Below are 21,751 nucleotides of genomic sequence, written 5' to 3' on the forward strand. Positions count from 1 at the left end.
CTTCTGACCTTCCTGGGCAAAGCAGTCAAGACACACGAGGTGGAGTTAAGGTCACAGGGAGGCACAGATGTCAGTGAGGACAAAGAATGGAGTTCAAGCTACACTTTTGGAGAAACAATGTTAGTAAAGACCAGCTGTTCTGCGAGTAAATAAGAACTATTGTTTTTCAGATGCGAGGTTAAAAATCACACTGGGAGACTAATTTTAGGTGTTGCACTCCTGTGGGTGTCATTTGGAGAAAACTTGCATCTGATACAAGGAGGGGTTCAATTTTCAATGGATCCCGAGACACCCAAAAATGAAGGCAAAATTGCTCTACACCATATTAAGCTAGTTTTCAAATGAACAATGCCAATTTTTGTTAAATTCCATGGTCATATTTCTTAACCACTTTGCAATTACCATAATTTTATGCATTCTTTCCCCCAGGTACTCACTTATTGTGCAACCAAATGATGTTGGGCTTAGGGTTGCCTTCTGCCCGGCAGGTGAAGTAAACTGTATTTCCCAGAGTAACGTCTACATCCTGTGGCTCAGAAGTGATACGAGGCCTCTCTATAAGGAAGTAAGGGCAGCAGTGAGTTCAAATTGCTTTCTTTGAATCAGGAAAAACAACAGGAATGATTGTAAAGGTTGAGACTAATTAGTACCGTGCTAAGGTTGAGCACATGTGTCTACGTGGAAATAACTGGCATTCTATAATCCATCCTGCCTAAAATAATTAACCTTCCCATATGAACTTGAACCCAGAGTCATGTATTTTCCTTCATCAATATCTAACACTGGCAGTACTATCACATGCACTTAAAACTTCTTTAGGCAGCTTTCAGAGCATCTAACGATGTCCTCAGTTGAGAGCAATCTCACATCAGAAACAGAAGCTGCATTGCCACGCACATTATTTCAGCATATTATCTAGAATGAGACCCCAATTTATTGCCTTGTGTGGCATCTTTCAGATAAACCAAACCTTCAAGCCAAATCCCTATCTGGCTATGCTGCCACAAATTTACAATCTGAAAACTTCTCTCACCAAACAATATTTAAATATGGACACATAGAGAGTACCTGAGCTGTGCTTTAAGTCAGGCTGAGTCAGTAGCTAAGTATTACAACTGCACTCTGGATCAGAGACCATTTTGGGCCCAAAAAAACTCACCCTTAGTCTAAAATGTTATAGAATAAAAACACACAATTCAGCAGGTGAGAAATCTACTGATGATAATACACCAGCAACCCTTTTCTTTCTACAAAGCTCTTCTGCCTCATCCCATTTATTGACAATTTCATTTCTCCAAATTCATCCACACAAGGATGTCACTCTTTTGTGCTGTAAAGAACACAGTATTGATAGTTGGACCAGCCTTTTATACTAGATATCACTCCCTTTTGATGTGCTCTACCCCTCGAGCCTTACATCATATTCTGCTCATCTTATCTCCCTCCTTTAAATGCCACAAAAAGACTCACACTTGAATGTCCACTTTATCAATCTAGCCCATGGTCTTCTGAGATGCCCAGTGGAAATATGAGGTGTCTCCTACAACAAATGAAACTGGCAGAATGATACAAAGTGTTCTTTGGTTTGAGACTCAAAGCCAAGTTGCACTTTGAGCCATGCAGCATCGTCCATGCTACATGACTCAAGTACCCACAGTCACCCATGGTCAATGTAACAGATTCAACTAATTATTTTGTGTTTCAAAAATTTCCAGTAATAATTAGGCACTGAGTTTCTCTTTCAAGCCTCTTGAAAGTTGGTAGCCTTTCCAGTTCCATCATCGTATCAGCCACCATCTATCCTGCAGGAAGTCTCAAGCAGGTCAAATAGATCTGCTGTCACTCTCTGCACATATTCCATTGACAGGAACCCTTTGAATGTTTTAAATCATTTTCTTCCTAAGGCTGAACATTATGCTCAAAGCTCTATCCATCTGATTACATACTCTAAAATCTAGGAAATATGGTATGATTTCTCTTTTAAAATACAATTTATTTACCTATAAAAACAACAGACTAAAGCTCCTCCTTTCAAACTCTTGAGCCAACTTTGACAGGAAGAATGGAGCCAACTACACAGGAGGGCTTTGATATATAACAAACACTAGTACAGCAATCCTACTAGGCTGAACCCACCCTCCAACGATTATGGGGTCGTGCCTTAGCTTCAGTCTGGAAAAAGGCTCCAGTTCCAGACTCACCTCTATTTCTGGCCAATGACAGGGAGATATTTTTACCTTCACCATGGCACTTGGAAACATTCTAGTTGCAGCCTAAGAATTTGTTGCTGTGCTGTGGGTTGCCAAACATTGGGAGTTAAATTGCCTTCAACTTTGTGTGAATTTGAGCTTCCTGTTCTGCCCCATCAACACCAGCTCTCACTGCACACAACCTATTTGTTCGCTGTTGAGGTTTTGAGATGACTGCCTGATTGCTCTGCTTCCCTTGCTGAGTTCCAAACCTTATCCAACCATCACATTCCCTCTAAATACCCGAACCACTTTTGAAAGTGGGAATGACAAGTTTACTTTATAAAAGTGAAATAATTGTGACATTTTAATTCACTTTACCACAATTGAACTCTTGTGCTGTTACGGTTGTCACGGACCGTCCCTGAAGCCTACTGGGATGCTCACAGGTGGCAGCTGTCTGGGCATTACCATGTTCAGCATATTTCTTTAGCAGCTCTGCAAGCCACATCAACTCACAATCACAGATCAGTGAATTGGAATCCAAGCGACTGCAAAATAAAGTTACCACAGAAAAATAAGTGTACGCAAACTTTGTGATAAAACAGTTCATTGACTACATTCACTTTGGATTAAAATCCAACTTTTATTGAACATTCTAGAAGATTCAGCATCTATGACATGTAAATTGTGCATTAATTCTTCAAATATTAGTCATTACATGTTCACTGTCATATCTTTTAATTTCATTTTCCAATCAACCATAGCCAGCTCACACCCCATGCCCTGATAGTTTGCGTTATTGATATTTAAGACTGAATTTCAGATTGAATCAAATCACTTTCTTTTTGACATAAAATTCTATCGTGTTATGATTACTGTTCCCTAAAGGTCCTTTAACTATCAGATTCTCAACATTACACAATTCAGATGACTATGTTAGATGATTAACAAAGATTATGTTTAACAATACTCTTACAATATTTGTGTTGCATTATGGTCTGAGTCACATTAACAAAATGGTGCTTAACATTTTCCAAAAGGAAGGGAAAACTGAATGTCCTATTTAGATTACTGGAGCATTTGATGGTTTTGTTAGCCTATCTAGCTTCAAGCCAGGAGCTACCTTGATTGTAATTCCTATGAGGTCATGCTTGACAAGTAGAAAAGAAGCCATTAAATAAAATCTGTAAACTGAGAAACATTTCAGACCTGCTATGCAAACAGAGTATCTTAGAAATACACAGCAAGTTTTGGAGCTGTGGAGAGAGAAACAGTTAATGTTCTTGGTTAGTGAACTTTCATCAGAACTGAACCATTGAAAGCGAAGGCCAGCATTTATCGCCCATTCCAAATTGCCCTCAAGAAGCGATCCATCTTCTTAAACTGCTGATAAAATGTTCCTTGCACAGCTCTTGGCTTCTTTGCAGAAATTTTGGATGTTATCTTGAGTTGTTATGCGAATTTGAGTCTTTCCATTATATGCAAGGGCATTTCTTTTGTATGGCAAAAGATTATGAATGTTACACCTAGTCCAATAATTCATTTACTGAAAAATGAATATTACCATTTAGTCTTGAACTGTTGTTTTAATAACAGAAATGTTTTTTTGTATAGAATAATTTATATAATCTTATTCCTACATTCTTTGAAGTGTTCTGGAAAATCAAGTAAAATAATCATTAAATTTTTGGCCAATGAAGCAAGTTGCTGATGTTTTAATCTTAAATACAGGTAAGAAATCAGCAGCCCTTCTGCAGAAATGTTCCCCAGCTGAAATATTTATTTTAGTTGATTACTAATGTAGGAATAAGATAGAATAAGTTGCTGTGGGAAAAAATACTTCTGTTATTGAAACTACAATTCCAGACTAAATGTTAAGATTCACATTTCAGCAAATGAATTGCTTGCCTAGGAGATGTAATGTTTCTAATCTTATATCATACAAATGAAATACCCATGCAATGTAATGGATAGACACAAATGCACATAACAGTTCAAGTTGGCAGCACACCACCACTTTCTTAAGGGACAATTAAGAATCAGTAATAAATGCTGATCTTGCCAGAGACAAAATCCTGTAAACAAATAAAAAAATGCAGAGCCAATATGTCAAATGCTCCATTTAATAGAATAATAAATAGAAGTACAATAATAGAAAGTAAGTTGACTAAGCTTTGTAATTCTTCATAATAGATTGAGAACAGTAAGTTTTTTTCACAAACCGATGAGTTCTGATCATTAACCAGCATGACTATGCAGAATTCACAAGCCTCTCTGTCAGAGACAGATAATAGCTTGATTCCCAAAGAAGTTCAGTTGAAAAATTTCATATGGTCTTATCACCAAATCTAAATGTGCTGCTAAAGGCAGATAAGTGAGTTCATTTTTGAAGCAGATAATGAATATATTAGTACCAATTAGGTTAGCTGAGAATAGTTTTTTTAAAAAATGATTAATCAAAGGAAATGGCGATGGTTCTGTTCCCATTAAAAGGTTTCTATTCCATTTATGCTTTTAAATTATAGTGCCACAGTGTTGGTCTTGGATGATCCTGACAGGCTGCTATACCCTGAAATTTAATGTTTTGCTGGGACTAGCCAGAGGGAATACCTGAAACGAGGGCAGACTTGTAAACCCAGGTAAAACTGCATCTATAGGTCAGACTCTGATGCACAATAGTTGGAGTTAGCAGTACAAACACATCCAGATTAAAAGAAAAATATGAAAGCCCTTTAAGTGACTGGCTGGAGTGTCAAGTGCTTTTCCAAATTTCAGTGAAAAGAAATGTAGATATTCTGCTATCATCAGTCTGGTACCAGGAATTCCAATGGATCCTGGTGCTCTCAGGGTGGGGATTAGAAGCTCAATGTTTGGCTCCTAAAACTAACTTGAACTCAAAGAGCTTTTCATGGCCTCAGGTCATATCAAAGCACTTTGCAGCTAATGGCATACATTTGAAGTATACAAAATTTGGCATCCGATGTACAAGCTCCCATAAATAGCAATGGGACAATTGTGTGATGTTGATCAAGGGTCAAACATTGAGCAGGGATCATGGATAATCTATTCTGCATTTCTTTGAAATAATGCAGTGAATTCTTTTATGTCCACCTGAGTAAGCAAGCTAGGTCACCTCCAGCAGGGTACCACTCTCCCAGAACAGCGATGGAGTGTCAGCCTAGATTCTTGTGGTCAAATCCCTTACGAAGTCACTTTCAAAAGCAATTCAGAGATACAGGAGACCGCAGATGCTGGAATCTGGAGCAACAAATAATCTGCCAGATGAACTCAGTGGGTTGAGCAGCATTTGTTGGGGAAAGGGAATTGTCGACATATTCGGGTTGAAAGCCTGCATCAGGACTGAGAGTGGAGAGAGCCAGCACAAAGAGGAGTGGGGGAGTGGTGAGACAGGGACCAAGAGGTAATTGGTGGACCAAGGAAGGGCAGATGGAGCCAGGTAGGGCAGCAGAAGGGCTGGAGTTGGGACACAGAGGCAGACAGATGACAGGTGGAGGCAGACACAAAATAAAAAGGCAGATGGAGCCAGGTTATGGGGGGGGGAGGGGTGGGGCGCGGGAGGGACTCCACCTTCGATCAATTTGGACATGTTTCTCTGCAGCCACCTCTAGCCTGTGAGTTGGGCTCCAGTGCAAGCAGCACAAATCTTGTAGTCCTTCATCTTGGGAACATAGTAGCCAGTGCATGAATACAAGGATACTCATAAATTCAAGATAATATCAGCAAGCGATTTTGTACTTACAGTCTTTTCAATGATTCAAGCTGGTAGAAGGTCCCTGGATGTATTCTTGATAGTCTATTGTTATGCAAGAATCTAAAAAAATTAAAAACAACTAGTTTACATACTTAGTTAATTTCATGACATTGAAAAGATAAAAGGTGGCTATATCTTGTTCAGTAGGATTAAAAATTCAGTGTGATCTACAGAGTTAAGGGTTTTATTCTTGAAAGCTCCCTCAAGGCACTCCAAAGCATTTTACAGCTAATAAAATGTTTGTTCAAGTGTAGTCACAATTTGCATACAATAAATTCTCACAAACAGCATTATATTAATGAAGCTGGTTGAAAGATAAACAATGCCCAAATAATTCCCAGGCTATTCTTTGAAAAAGTTATCACTGTATCTTTCACACTCAAGGTGAGATGAGGTCCTGGTTTAAAATCTCATCTGAAAGTCAGCACTTCCAATAATGCAGCACCCTCCCCCCACCGCCCCCCCCCCCCCCCCCCCCCCCCCCCCCGTTGTACAGCGTTGGAGGATCAGCCTCGATGTTGTGCTCAGGACGCTGGAAGGGGACTTCATACCAGAGCCTTCTGGTACACATAAACCAAACAACTGCACATGGCATACACTATTTCCATACAAATAATATATAAACATTTTTGACAAATTTCTTTCTCCACTATTTTGTTATAAATATTAACACACTTATTTTGAGGAGGCTCATCTCTACAATAAAATAGCAAAGAGAAAATTTCTAACAGCATGTGTGAAGTATTTGCACATCATTATCTGTGTAATTCCAACATCAAATGCATCAGATTAGAGGCAGTAGAATATCAGAAATTTTGAAGAAAATGCTAATAGAAACATGCTGATTAAAAATGATCATCATTGGAAAATCATTCAGTAACAATTACTTTTACCAAAAAGTGTACTTACAATCTTTCAAGTTTAGGAAGATCACTAAATGTTTCAGATTCTAACACTTCTATATTATTGAAGTGAAGGTATCTGTTAGGATAAAAGAGCATTGAATGAGAGAAGTTGCAGCAAATGAGGTGACAAGTTGCCTTTTGTCTAGCTTTTCAATGGGAGCCATCACTTCCATTCCCATTTTATGGGAATCCTTTCATAGCTTTCCTTTAAAGATGTTTATCAAAAATATCTTCCAAATAATACCATAACCTCAATCGTGGATCAGTTAAGATAAACCAATCTTCAATTTAACTTCACTGTGTGAAACCAAGTCTTCCTTTTCATTGTATACCCATGTCTTCCTCATTTAGATTGGTCAACTGGATCGAAAATTCCACTAGTTGACCTGGATAGTTCTGAGCAATTAAAAGGAGGATCCAAAGCTGCTTTTCCAACCTCCAATCTCAATTTTCTCACAGTTAAAAAAATACTTGTGTAGGACAAAGTCCAAAAAAGGAATGAGAAAAATGATCAGGCAAACTACTTTCTGAGAGACTGGACTGCAGGACAAATATTCCAAGAGAACTCCCATATCATTGAAAGGGTATCACAAAACCCTTTTACTAGTGGGAGCAGTAGCACATGGTTAAGTTACTGAATTAGCATGTGGAGACCAGCATCAATGATCCATAGACTCAAGTTGAAATCACATCTTGGCAACTGAGGAATTTAAATAATCCTGGAAATAAAGTGGCAAACATCAGTGTTGTTTACCACGACACCACCAGATTGTTCAGGGAAGGAAATATGCTAAGTTTACATGATTCCATGTCTACCAATATGATTGATGTTTAACTGCTTCTTTAATTCATAGGAATTTAGGAGGGACATGGCCTTGAATGAATAAAAAGGAAATATTCTGAAGAAGTTCACAATATTTGCTATGTTGCAGTCCTTCCTCAGCACCAGACTGATGATTTTATGCTCAAGTACTTGGACTGGAGTTTAAACCAAAAACCTTCAGATTCAGAAGAGAGTTGGTTGATACAGGGCCAGACTGACATCATTCCTTACTCCACCACCAACCCATGCCTCACCCAGCAGAGAAAAAATAATCACTGTACAATGTCAGAACAAATATCTTTGGTTTGGGTCCTTCTTGACTTCTCGGTTATAATTATCTAAACTCCAAAGTCACGCTTCTTTTTATATCTGTGATAAAATGGGATAATTTAAGAATGATAGTCATAAACTTGTTGCCTGAACTTTACAGCCTGCAAGCCTGAATTCAAGGAGCAACAGAAATTACTTGGCTGCCTATACTTGGATAAGCTGAACATCACACCCATCCTCTACACTCCAGGGTGTTGATGGGTAATGCCATGGGAGGTCAACTAGTTTACTTCATATAAATGAAGAATTTTTAACCATACAACCATAAGCAGATAAACTAACTTTCTGCAACAGTAGAGAGTACTTATACTAAAGAATGTGAAGACTTTACCATACACAGATTATCACATTGCACAATTGAAATTGGCAATCATGTTTATTTTAAATGCATCATGAAATACATATGGTTTTAATACATATGTGTTTTTATTATACAGATTGATAAATTATGAACTTACAGCTGTTCCAGGGAAACCAACCCCTTAAAAGCTTGCTTTTGAATTGTTTGGATTTCATTTTTGTAAAGGTAGCTGAAGAAAAATGGAAAAAGTTTGTAAGACAATAATTTACTTATTATTTAGCCAGCTGTCACACTAATTGCAAGTCAAAAAGCGAAACATTAACAGACTGTGACATTTAAGAGTGGGAAATTTCTGTCGGCATCTGTCGATAACTTTCCATATCTTTGATGGAAGAGTCAATAGAATTTGGAAAAAGCTGCAAAACTTCCACGCATCCACTATGTACTTATAAATTTGACCACTCTGGAAGAATTTCTCAGTCTCATTTACCTCAATGATTTCAAGCATTTATGTGGCAGACTGCTAAAACCATGGACCACTCCTTGGGGTTGAACAAATATAACTCCCGAGTACATTCAAATTTTAAAAAAAATTACAAAAGCTGATGTACAGCACAGTAACAGGCTTATGGCATGAGCTTACATTGGAGGTGCTGAGGGGCATGGCTCATTGTAACTCAAACTGTTGATACGCTTGCCATTCCACTATTTACATACCAGATTAATGTGCCAGAAACTTTGGTGCTTTTGCCTCATTCCATGAAGAGTAATTGCTGCTAAATGCATTAAGTTGTTTTAAGTTGTCACAGTGATAAACAGGCACTCTATTTCCTCCAATTCAGATTCTATTCTACCCACTTCACATTGGCTTTATTCCTCCCCAATTCTCCCTTCACCAAAACCTAATGGTTCCTGCAGTGACCAAAGTTCTGACACAAGCCATGGACAGGACTTCTTGATCTGACAAAACAGCCCTCACTTCACACTGGAATATATTCTGTCTCCATCCCTATTTGCCACTGTAGTATTAATTCACACCTGTTTTGATTAATGGTCTACTTCATACCCATCTATTATTTACAAATAAGTACATTTCTCCCCTTTCATCTCTCCAATTCTGTTTAAAATTTCTTCACCCCAAATATTGCTTTTTCCCACTTCAACCTTACCTTTACCCATTTCTGTTCAGATGGATATATTCTCCATTCTGACTTGTGACACAAGCTTCGATCTCAGAGATCAAGATCAAGAGTTCTCAGTATGTAACAGAGTTTTGATTCCCTATAGTAGTTTCAGGGATCAAACCACAGTGTCGACTTCCAAACACAAACATGGACAATTCCTAATTTGGTCATCTGCCTGAAACTTGGATACTTAACGTGTGTTGGTAACAGTGTAAATAATCCAATGTAAACTCATAGTATCATTGCAAAATTTACTTTCCTTACATTACAACAATTACTTGGCTGTGTGGACATAAAATGTTTGCTCCCTATTTCTGCTGCTGCTGCTAAATGAAAACTGAAGTATTGTCTTATTCTGTCTTTAATCAAATTGTCAGTCTCAACATTGTTTCAGTCACATATCGTGATCTCCTTTTATGCATTTAGACATCCCAGACCTTCTCTGGGTTTCCACAAGATGGATAATCCTATGAACTTCACTTGCCATTAAAGCAAATTGAAAATTTGGGGGCAAGAGTTGCCAACAATTTCTTTACTTGGTGATAAGCACATGTTTGATGCAACTCTTGGGAGAATCCATACCAGTAGTGAATCGTGTAAGATTACTACCTCTCATCCATAATTTGTACCATTTCTGTAATGGCAATGGAAATGTCGAGTTGGCAGCATACACTTAATTCCCTGCTGTTTGTAGCAAAAAAAATGAATACAATGCAACATTTCCCTTTTAATATATTCTACCTTATCACTATGAATTGTAAGGAAAGAAACCCTTTGTCCTGAAGGTCCAGTGCATCAGATATACATAGCACTAGCTGCCTATTTTTCCTGAAAGTACATGTTAATATTAAAGAAGTTTGCTTTAGTGGCAATCTACAGAACAGGAATGTTAACAGCAAGGCTCAGTAAAGCTTTATGCTGAGATGAGAATTCAGCCCAGTATGAGTGTGCCATAAATGCACAGAACTTTAAACTTATGGAGGAAAAATGCACATCTGGAGATTGTCATTCATCTGGTAATATTTATTAAAATGATGCACTTCTGTCAACTGTTTAGAAATTTGGCTATCCACCAACGTAAGCTGTTTTGCATTATCCTCATTTAATAAGTGCATGGATACCATGGTTGTGTATCAAATACATGTGTTATGAGTTACTTACTGGGAACAATATCAGCTAACAGCAAATTAACAAATTAATCCTACTGAACATGATTACTTAATACTCATTTCGTAAATCAATATTGTAAAACAGAACTGAATCAAATTGTGTCTATCTTCTAATTCTAACACAGCAAATATTTCTGGGTAGCTATTGGTGTAAACTCACAGATACTTCAGGTTTTCCAACTCCTCAAAGGCCCTCTGTGGAATCCCTTTAATTTGGTTATTGTTGAGCAACCTGAAAAGATAGAGAAGTCAGTAATGAATGAATGCATTGACAAACATTGTAGCTTGCGCACACTAGAGATTTCATGTTCCTCTTGGGGAAAAAAAAACACAGAAAATAAATCAAGGAGAATTTCTGCTTCCACTCTCCTGAACCCTTAAGTTTTAACCATTTTGCCTTTGTAGTCATTTAGCTATATATATGGGCCACTTGCTGAAGTCATACACTGGGACCTCCTTGGATCTCTTCCCACTTCTCACCACAGTCTGAATTGATCTTCTCCCCAATATCTCTGGTTTTCTGTCAGCCCCCTCTCCAATCTTCCTCCTGGCTCCTCTCTTCAAACATCTCGATTCCCCTTCTGCTCTCCTCCAGATCATTTCCTCAGATCTTTCCCCCCTGCCTTGCTTTATGCCCTGGATTCCCCAACCATCCAACTCCCACTCTGTGATCTTAGCCTGATAAGTCAGAACCAACAGAATCGAAGTACAACAGTGCAGAACTGGTAAGGAAAAAATAATAATAATGAAGGTTTTTGGAGGTAGAGCAGTGAGAACTCAGGAGATAAACAAGAACTCCGGGGAGAACAACTATCGCAAGGAAGACCCCCCCTGCCTGGGACACGGAGAAGAAGGATCAATTGTTTGGCCAACGGGAGATCCACTATTTCAGTATTGTAAGTGAGAGTAGTAGTTTGGGTGAGTACTGGTCCAAAAGGAACAATAGAATTCAGGAAATGTTGATCCAGAGTCAACATAACTTACGTGAAAGTTGCAAATTTGAATTAATTACGATTCGAATGGTCATTTACCTAACCTAAGTTAGCTGGCCAAGGTAAGGGTCAGCAGTCTTTGCTTATTGTTCCTGCTTAAATATATTGGTGTAGAAACCTGTCATCAAGACAACAAAATAAAATGTCAGGAGTGAGGCTCTATGTGCATATATATATATTATTGCATCCCATGCTTGGCACACACAGCAGGATGAATTTGTATCTCGCTAATAAGAGTCTACATTGACTTCTTGTGTCAATATTTCAGCACTGCCAGTTTATCCACATTCCTTTCTATTTTGTTTTGGATTAAAAACAAGCAAACATTTTCTTTTCTTCAGTCAATTGATAATCAATTCTGAAGCACAATAATTAGCAGTCCTTTTGCACAGAAATTATCAGATTATTTTTAGGTTTGTAGAATTGGATTGCTATTTCTTCAAAGAAATTAAGGATGTCAGTTAGATCTTCCCTTCAATAAAAACAGAAAATGCTGGCAATGCTCAACGGGTCAGACAGCACATGTGGAAAGATAAATGGAGTTAATGTTGCAAGCTGCAAAGCCTTTGTCAGAATTTGGAAAGAGAGAAAAACAAATTATTTTTAGGTTGCAGAAACAGTGGGGGTTGAGGTGGGTTAATCAAAGGAAATATCGATGGATTAATGACCGCCTAATACAAAGGAGTGTGAAGTGTGAAATGCAGAGTTGTCAGACATGACCAGCAAGGTCTTGCCTTCTATTCAGTCAGCCAGATTTATTATATTATTTTGCATATTTACACCTGATAATCCATTTTCTTAATTTATATGCACCGAAGTCAAACTAATGGGTCTGCAATTATGTGATCGACTGTCACCTCTGCAACACACAGAGCAAACACTGTTTTTGGGAACATTTTGTTCAGTCTGTAACATGTCATTTTAATTCTTTGTCCCATCCCAAATGTGATGGTGGGAAATACAGGAGAGATTAAATAACAAGATGGAAGTGCAAGACAAAAGGGAGCATAATGGATCACATTAAAAAAAACAAAGTTTGAACCCAAAAGAGGTGAAAATGGAAGAAGCCGCTCAGCTAAACATTACTGCACTGATATAATTTATGTCAACTTCTCATGCAGCAATCTATTGTTATTTTTTTAAATAAGTATAGAAGAAAATACACCCTTTCAGGCTTCTGCTCACCTTTTTATGAAAATGAATCTAATACCTTTCTTGTTGTAGCTCTCTTTCTGAGCTAGTTGAGTGGATTTGCACGAGTTTCATTTATGAAAGGTAAGTGACCTAACAGACAATCGTATTAAGAAGAGAATAGATGGCTTGCAATAACACCTTTCACAACCTTAGAACATCCCAAATCATGCTGTAACCAATGAAGTATTAATGAAATGAACACCACTCATCAAATTGTCAAGCTCTCGACTGAGTCGGTCGAGCTAACTCTGCAGCATACTTTTCGACCATTACTGCGTGGGGGAAGGTCATTTCCATCACTTCACAGGCTGACTGATGTGCAAACCTTTGGTGGTGTTTCTCAGCTGTCTTTTTTTGGGGCAAGGTGTTTATTTTTAACGTGTACCAACACCAAAAAAAATGGCATAGCTGCAAATCATCACTGGGATTTCCACATCAACCAACTGCAAGGAAACAGGAATTTAAAACATTTTATAAAAACATGAAGAAATATCAGGGACAGCTGCTTTCTTCATTTAATTGTTAACAAAAATACCTCTGCTTTGTTGGCTGGTATTTTGGGCAAACAATTCTATGAGTGCATGATATTTAAAAAAATTACTCAACCACCCTCATTACTTGCCCCCACCCAGAGTCTCTGACTGAGCCAGAGACCCTGGGAACGGCTGAGAGCACCACAACTCAGTGGGCCAGTTGTGTGGAGAAAACTTCGTGGAGTCGGATTGCTGTACAGCAGGGCCTGTCTGCTGATCCAGAGGCTGGGAGATTCCAGCTCCCAGTGTCCTGGTGAGGGACTGCTCTTGTTGGTAAGCAAGCATCAGAAAGTGGCCAGCTCACCGATTGGCATCTTGGTATGCATGCTTAAAAGCATACATCACATCAATTATTCATTGCATATGCCAAGCGATGTTGGTGCGTATGCACACCAATACGTGGGCCAAACTTCTGGAGATGTTCTGTGGGTTTTAAATTAAATTCAATTGCCTGCCACATAAAAATATAGTGTTACATCAGAGAATTTTTAGGCCAGAGAATTTTAAGTGACAGGAACTTGAAGCCTGACCAATAGTAGATAACAAGGAGTGGATCAGTGGGATTTTAGAGGCCTAGTGTGAATGGCGTGGATTAATGTGCATAAAACAGGAAGAGAACTCACAGGTCATGGACATTCTTTTGAAATACATGTTCTACAAGGAAGATAAAGAAATTTTTCCACAGTTTTATTGTATAGACTAATATTAGAGAAAAACCTTGCATTTGAAGTAATTAATATCTCCTGACCCCCAGTGATATTTCTACCCTAGTGTATCCTTTAACAAGCTGCAGATTGAACCACCACATAAGGTATTATTTAGGGATTAAAAACAAAGTTCATGCTAATCCATCCGTGAAAAGGCACTCATCATAATGCTACACAGGAATGCTAATCATTTATGACAGGGAGATGTTAAAATGATGGCCCAAACCCAAATGACAACTTTGTTGGAACCCTGCCAGAAGTGAAGCAAGAATAGAGGCACCAAGTCAAAAATATTCTGGAGGAGTTATCAGTTAAAATGACAGTAAATCAGAACATAGTCTACCTAGATCTCCTCTATTTCCTTACATGGGACAACAAAAATATGTTGTCAATTCTTAAAAAATCATTTGCTCACAATTCGCACAGGTTGACAAGTGCCAAATCTTAACTTCAAAAGTTTCAACCTTAATGCTTCTTCATCTAGATGCACTTGAACTCTCAATCTCTGCTGATTTCAAATGGAGCTCACAACTTTCATCTTCTGTTAAACTGTTTGGCTTTCTCCCAATGTTAAAACACTTCCTCAGTAAACCTTAACACCTCACTGATTACATCCTGGGCCATATTTGGGAAAGTTCTAGTTTACCAGTGATTAAAAAAAAACTGATGCACATGTGGAGTGTTTGCCAGGGGCATCACTTGGAGACCAATGGTATTGAAAGCTGGAGGGGCAAAGATTTGAATGGATTTGGGGTGTAGGGGGTAGATGAAACTGAAGACAAAAGATGCTTCTGAAGGGTAGGGCAAGGATAAATAGGGTTAACTCAGGGAATAGAAGAAAGAAATGTTTTTGGAAGGGAAAAGAGAAAAGGTAACTTGAAAATTAATGTGATTACAGAGACCCTGAAAACTGATTGACACAAAGCATAAAGGCCCTTAGTTACCAGAACTGGCAAGAGAACTGACATTTGAAAGAGATCTTTAACATAATGGAAAAAAAACCCTTTTTCAAGCAGAGGACATTTACATTCAGGTAGGTCGAGAAGAACCAGGATGGTATGTAATCATAGATCAAGGCTAGATATAAGGAAGCTTTTCCTTTGTAAATGGGAGGTGCTCTTCAAACTTTGAAACAAGCTTACAGCTTGTGGAGTGAATCCTGTAAGCACACAAGGAGATTGGACATGTCCCTGGCTGTGTCGAAAATCACAAGCATACAGAAGGTCAGAAGTTGGGTTTGTTGTTGGACATTGGTTGTTGGAAATTTCACTGCATTGCACTGATTTTTTTTAAATGCCATTGATTTAAAATGGTTTTCATTCCAAACGGAACATGATCACAAACATTTCTAGGTTGCATCGTCTGAATCTGGAAATTTCTGGTGTCACTTTGATGTGATTTCTGTGTCAGAGTTGCACAGAATGATAGAATTCCTGATGTACTGTTTGCTTGGGGAAGGTGGACCACATTATCCTAGGGGTGCCCTTCAAATGACATTCTTGCGTTAACAGGACCTTACTTGAGAAACAAAGGACTGCAGATGCTGGAATCTAGATGAAAAACACGATAATGCTGGAGGAATTCAGCAGGCCAGGCAGCACCCGTGGAGAAAAGCAGACGGTCAACGTTTCGGGTCAGGACCATTCTTCAGGATGGAAGATAGGAAAAGGGGAAACCCAATATATTGGAGGGAAAAGCAGAGTAGTGATAGGTGGACAAAAGAGGGGAGGTGGGGTGGGCACAGGGTGGTGATAGGTAGATGCAGGTAAGAGATAGTGATAGGCAGGTGCGGGGGAGGGGAAAGCAGATCCACCAGGGAATGGGTCAAAGGTGAGAAGAGAGAGGCAAAAAAAGAGGCTAGGAAAGAGAAGAAGCATGGCGGGGGGTGGGGGGTGGAGGGGGTGTGGGGATTACCTAAATTGGGAGAATTCAATATTCATGCCATTGGGCTGCAAGGTTCCAAGATGGAAAATGAGGTGCTGTTCCTCCAGTTTGGTTCCAAGACAGAAAATTCTCCATCTTGGAACCTTGCAGCCCAACAGCATGAATATTGAATTCTCCCACTTTTGGTAATCCCCAGCCCCCCTCCCCAGAACCACCCCCCCCCACCATGCTTTTTTCCTTTCCTAGCCTCTTTTTTGTCTCTCTTCTTACCTTTGACCCATCCCCCGGTGGATCTGCTCTCCCCTCCTCCCCCGCACCTGCCTATCACTATCTCTTACCTGTATCTACCTATCACCTCCCTGTGCCCACCCCGCCTCCCCTCTTTTGTCCACTTATCACTGCTCTGCTTTTCCCTCCTACATATTGGGCTCCCCTTTTTCTATCTTCAGTCCCGAAGAAGGGCCCTGACATGAAACACTGATCACCTGCTTTTCTCCACGTATGCTGCCTGGCCTGCTGAGTTCCTCCAGCATCATCGTGTTTTTCCAACAGGATCTTACTTACCTGAGCACTGAACTGGGAGGGCTGAAGGGCAAGTAAATTACTTGCCACATCCTTGGGCCCACCACCTACAGTACATAGCACAGACCACCACCCTCCTAAGCACTCATGGATTTCCGGCCTGCCCCCATAAACTGAAGCCCTCAAATCTCACAAAACGCAACTCCTGATTTGCCGCTGTTCTTGATCTTCAACTTCCCCTTCTCACTACTAATCCTCCCCATCAAACATACTGACTTCTCCCTCTCCATCCCCTAATCCCTTTGGAAATTGCTGACCTCTGCTCCTGATGAAGGTTTCTTGCTCCAAATTCTCCCCAAAACATGCCTGCCATTCCCAATATCCCACAGCCAGATCATTCTCGATTCCTCAACTCCAAATTATCAGTTCTTCTCTGATCCTAACACCATCCAATCAACCTTCAAACACTGGGCTACAATCCCCCCCGAAACCCTCACTTTAACCACATTCCAGGCTCCATCCGACAATGTGGCCACTGAACTCCAGAATCCAGAGTTGGCAAAGGAGGACCGGCCACTATATTATAAAACTATAAGACTATTAAAACCTAAAATAACTGTCTTTGTGGCTGAGGCTTTCAGCCTTAGACATAACTGAAATTTTCTGAGAAAACTGTTGAGGGAGGGAGAGGGGAACCACCAAAATATTCATTGGTGGCCCACCGCTGTTCCATTCTAGTGCACCCACTGGAATCTCTAGACAAATGTGTTTCACAGTTACTATTATTTCCTGGAGTACAAAGTTGGAGAAGAAATTCCTTGAGACAGCCAATAACGAGACTCCAGCACAGATAGAAAGTGAACTTCCTTGGCATTGTGACATGCTGGGAGGGTGAGCAGAGCAAGCACCTTACTTGGATACCCCACCCCAGCTCAATGGAAACCAACTATATGTGTTGGATTTGGGTCAGTCTACTCAGGAAAAATTGCAAGTCCTTGTGCTTGAAGTAGATTAGTCAGCGAGTCATACATTCATAGAGAAGAAACAGGCCCTTCGGCCCACTGAGTTCGTGCTGACCATTTACTTACACTCATCCCTTTTATTTTATTTTTCCCATGTTCCCATCAACTCCTGTGAGATTATATCAATCACCTTCATACATAGAGCAATTTACAGTGGCGAATTAACCTGCCAACACACGTCATTGGGATGTGGGAGAAAACCCATGCAGTCACAGTGCTCCACACAGACAGCACTGAAGATCAGGACTGAACCCAGATTGCTGAAACTCTACTGGCTGTATGGCTGTACCACTGTGCCACCCTGGCCAGACCAGGTATTTATAACTGAATGCAACAATTTCCATCATTTACTTCATTCCAAAATGCTGATTTTTTCCAAAATATAAATAAGAAAAAAAATACAAATTTGAATTGAACCTCCATTCCTTCTGGCCCCTCTCTCCTCCACTAGACTAAGAAAGTTCACTGTAACCTAACAGTATAGGGTCAGAACCTACCTTCTCACTGCCTCCCTCCCAATTATTGGCCCATTAGATGGAGGAGCAGCTTTCAAGCCAGTGCCTAGTACGGGGTTATCAAGGTAGGGTGCACCTGGCTGAGGTGGAGGTGGTGAATTGTTGAGGCATTTGATAGGGTCTTGCACAGGAGGTTGATTAACAAGGTTAGAACACATGGCATTGGGGGTAATATATTGACAGGGAGTGAGAATTGATTATCAGACAGAAAGTAAACAGTGGGAATAAACAGATTGTTCTCAGGTATGATGACTGGGATACCGTAGGGACAGATGCTTGAGCTCCAGCTTTTCACAATCTTTATCAATGCTTTGCCAAATGTCATATTTCTAGTTTCATTGACAATACAAAATGAGGTGGGATTGAGAGGTGGGGAGAAGAGGGGATATGGGCAAGTTGAGTGAGTGGGCAAGAACATAGCAGAAAGAATAAAATGTAGAAAAATGTAAGGTTATCCATTTTGATAACCTCAGAAGAAATGCAGAGTATTTGTTAAATGCTGAGAGATTGGCTCATGTTTATATTCAAATGAACCTAGATGTGCTTGTACACAAGATACTGAAGACCAACATGCAGGTTAGGCAAGCAATTAAGAGAGCAAATGGTATGTTAGTCTTTATTACAGGACGATTTCAATACAGGATTAGGGACAATCCATAGCAATTGTGTAGGGATTGGTGAGACTGCACCTGGAGTATTCTGTGCAGTTTTAGTCTGGTTCCCAAAGAAGCAATGTACTTGCCACAGTGAGAGTGCAGTGAAGATTTACAAGACTGGTTCCATGGATGATGGGTTTGCCACATGAGGAGATAAAGTGGACTGGAACTGTATTCCTTAGAGTTTAAAGGCTTGACTGGAAATCTCATTGAAAAATACAAAATGGGGTTGACAGACTAGATGCCGAAGAATGTTTCCTTTGGCTGGGGTGTCTAGGATCAGGGCCACAATATCGGAGGCAGAGGTAATCAATTTATAACCAAGATAAAGAGAAACTTCTTCAGTCAGAGGGTGATGAACCTTTGGAATTTTGTGCTCCGGAGGGCTGTAGATCCTCATCATTGTGTTCGTTCCAAACACAGATCTATAGAGAATCAAAGGATATGGGGATGGTCCTGGAAAATGGTGCTGAGGTAGATGAGCCACAATCTTAATGAATGGCAGAGCAAGCTCAAAGGGCCAGGTGACCTACTCATCTTATTTTTTTTAATGTCTTTATACATCTTAATATGTTATCTCTTGAGAATATTTGATCCTCAGTTATGATTTTAAAGCTATTATACATAGATTTTCTTGAAGTTACATAGAAGAAAAATTCTCCTAGTAGGAATAAAAGAGCTGGTGCTTTTGAAATCTGATAAATACATTAGCATGCATATTTCAAGATATTCTCTGCACAACTGCACTTCTTCAGATTTAAAAACTGTCAAAAATCTGCTCTTAAAGGTTGCTTTAAATAGTAAGTATTGTGCACTGCAAAAATAATGTTGTTTTCACAGTTCATTAAACATCTGAAATCCATTACCAGTGAACTGAGATATTTTAGCATTGAGAACCTAGTGGTGGCAATCCCATTGCTTTCAGCAACAAACAACATAACAACATCCTAAAGGCTACATGTAGCTTCTAGCAAAACAATCCATCCATCTACATTGTCTTCACAGAGCAACATCTGCAACAGGTTAGTGATATTTATGAGATTTTGTGAAATGCTGGATCAACACAAAAAGTAAATCTCCTTTGAATTTTTGACAGATGTTTCCAGGAATGGTCAAAGTAAATCTTTTGCTAAAGTGTTAAAAAAAACAACGGAAGGAATTTGGCTGTTGCATCCCCTCTCTCCTGGTATTGCAGCACATTCACAAATCACACTTCAACTTGGCAAACAACCATGTAGAATTTGCTCTTGTTTGCCAGTTATTTCATGGGAAATCTATAACTGCCATCTTTTCACCAGAATACAAAGAACACCCTTTGCTTAATCTGCTCCCTAAAGTATATCATGAAGGAAAATTATTTTTGATTTAAATTCTAGAGAATTAACTTTCCCTAACCCTTATTCCTCCTTTTCCCCCTCCCCCCTCTACCTCCTCCTCCTCCCATAATCTTGAACAATCATGGATAGTTCTTAACAAAAATATTCCAGAGAGGTTTATGAAATATTTCAGCTCTGGTTTGCTTTTGTTAATGCCACTAAAGGAGTTAAGTAAACAAAAAAGTTGCATAATGCTTAATCATGTTCAAGGTTTTTAAGGTATGCTGCAAAGAGATGACGACATCTTTTTGGATTCAGAGTTAGCTTCTTGTGCTCTGATAGATTTGTTTGACCATATTTTTCTGGAATACTCCCAGTCTGCCAAAGACCTTTGATTAACAGTTGTCCAACAGTTGCACCACTAACATTTCAGCACCTACTCAGAACTGCACTGGTCAAACTTTCTTCAAGTCCTGCTGCGAAACTCAAATCCAGAAACTTCTGACCCGAGACCAACCAACTTAACTCATATCATGCCAGAGTTCAATTCCTGATCCAATCAGATCAGCATTTGAAGCCCCTACAGCACCTTCTTGACCATGAATATCATGGGTTCGCAAAGAATCATGATCTGTAACGCTCACCTCCTCTAATAAGGAAGTTCCAACTTTTCAATTAAATTCTTTGTTTGATTGAGTCCAAAAATATAGTTTAGCCAAAAAACAGACAAGTCCTGTAAATATTAAGAAGGTCAGGCAGCATCAATGGAGAGAAAAAGAGAGTTAATGTTTCAGGTTCAAGACTCCTCTTCAGAACATTAACTTTAACAGCTTCACTCTCCACAGATATTGCCCAGCTTGCTGAGTACTTACAGCACTTTGTTTCATTTCAGTTTTCCAGAATCTGTTGTATTTTGTTCTTGGACACAATTTTGAGATTCTAGGAATTCATCAGAATTCTTTGCTTTCAGTGATCTTCAATAATTTTGATGACGACAACACACAAGACTAAGTTTTGTATGCAGTAAAAGATCCCAACAGAGGCAAAAGGGTAATTTAACAGTGAAAGGATTTAATTGGTGGAGAAAAGGGATAATCAAAATGTACATTTACCTTTGGCTCTTGATCCACTTAAATTTGACTAATAGGACCCCGTAATCTAGAAATGTCCTCACCACAACTGTGAACAATTGCTGTTGTAAACAGGCTTAGCCCCTGGTAAAGCAACATTACCATTTCCAGACTTCTTAACACCTGGAAGGAAATTCAATCCCTGATTTTCTAGAGTAAAACTCCCCTAAAATAATTTCAACAACTGTGTTATAACCAAAATTCATCTCTATTCAACCTAAATAGCCTAAAAAGACAATAGGTTTTATTTACTATCAGACTTGCATTCTTGCATTATAAGCTGGACTCTTCTAGCTAATGGGCACCAATGTAGCTTCAAGAATGGACTCAAATTATGGGAGGTGAATGGGAGGGTGCTTTTAGGGGATCAGTGGCAATCAGTGAAGAGCTGTACCTGCATGAATCCTTGGCAATCTCCTGCTGTAAATGCCTGACCATATACCTGGAGGGTCTCTGTGGATCAGCAGCTTATCCTGATCCTTATGAACCCCCAGATCACTTTCCAAACCTCATGCCATCATTTGATCACAGTACTCTCCAGTAGCTGGAAGACAGCTGCATGGCTGGTGCTCCTGAGGTTGCAACTGCAAGTCTAAGCAGCAGA

The 21,751-nt window shown here is 39.4% G+C and overlaps 1 protein-coding gene across 3 annotated transcripts in view; it reads right to left on the reverse strand.

The window, feature by feature from the left end:
• The window catches only part of LOC127578883 (peroxidasin-like), a 171,155-nt gene that overhangs the window by 69,314 nt on the left and 80,090 nt on the right, over positions 1–21,751 (reverse strand). For all 3 annotated transcript variants that reach the window (XM_052031415.1, XM_052031416.1, XM_052031417.1), the window contains 6 exons: positions 10,837–10,908; positions 8,481–8,552; positions 6,874–6,945; positions 5,953–6,024; positions 2,571–2,740; positions 438–555 (listed from right to left, as the gene is read on the reverse strand). In XM_052031415.1, coding sequence (XP_051887375.1) covers positions 438–555; positions 2,571–2,740; positions 5,953–6,024; positions 6,874–6,945; positions 8,481–8,552; positions 10,837–10,908 — 576 coding nt within the window. The remainder of the gene's footprint in view (positions 1–437; positions 556–2,570; positions 2,741–5,952; positions 6,025–6,873; positions 6,946–8,480; positions 8,553–10,836; positions 10,909–21,751) is intronic.

The sequence above is a fragment of the Pristis pectinata genome, chromosome 16 (assembly GCF_009764475.1).
Source record: "Pristis pectinata isolate sPriPec2 chromosome 16, sPriPec2.1.pri, whole genome shotgun sequence".
Lineage (NCBI taxonomy): Eukaryota > Metazoa > Chordata > Chondrichthyes > Rhinopristiformes > Pristidae > Pristis > Pristis pectinata.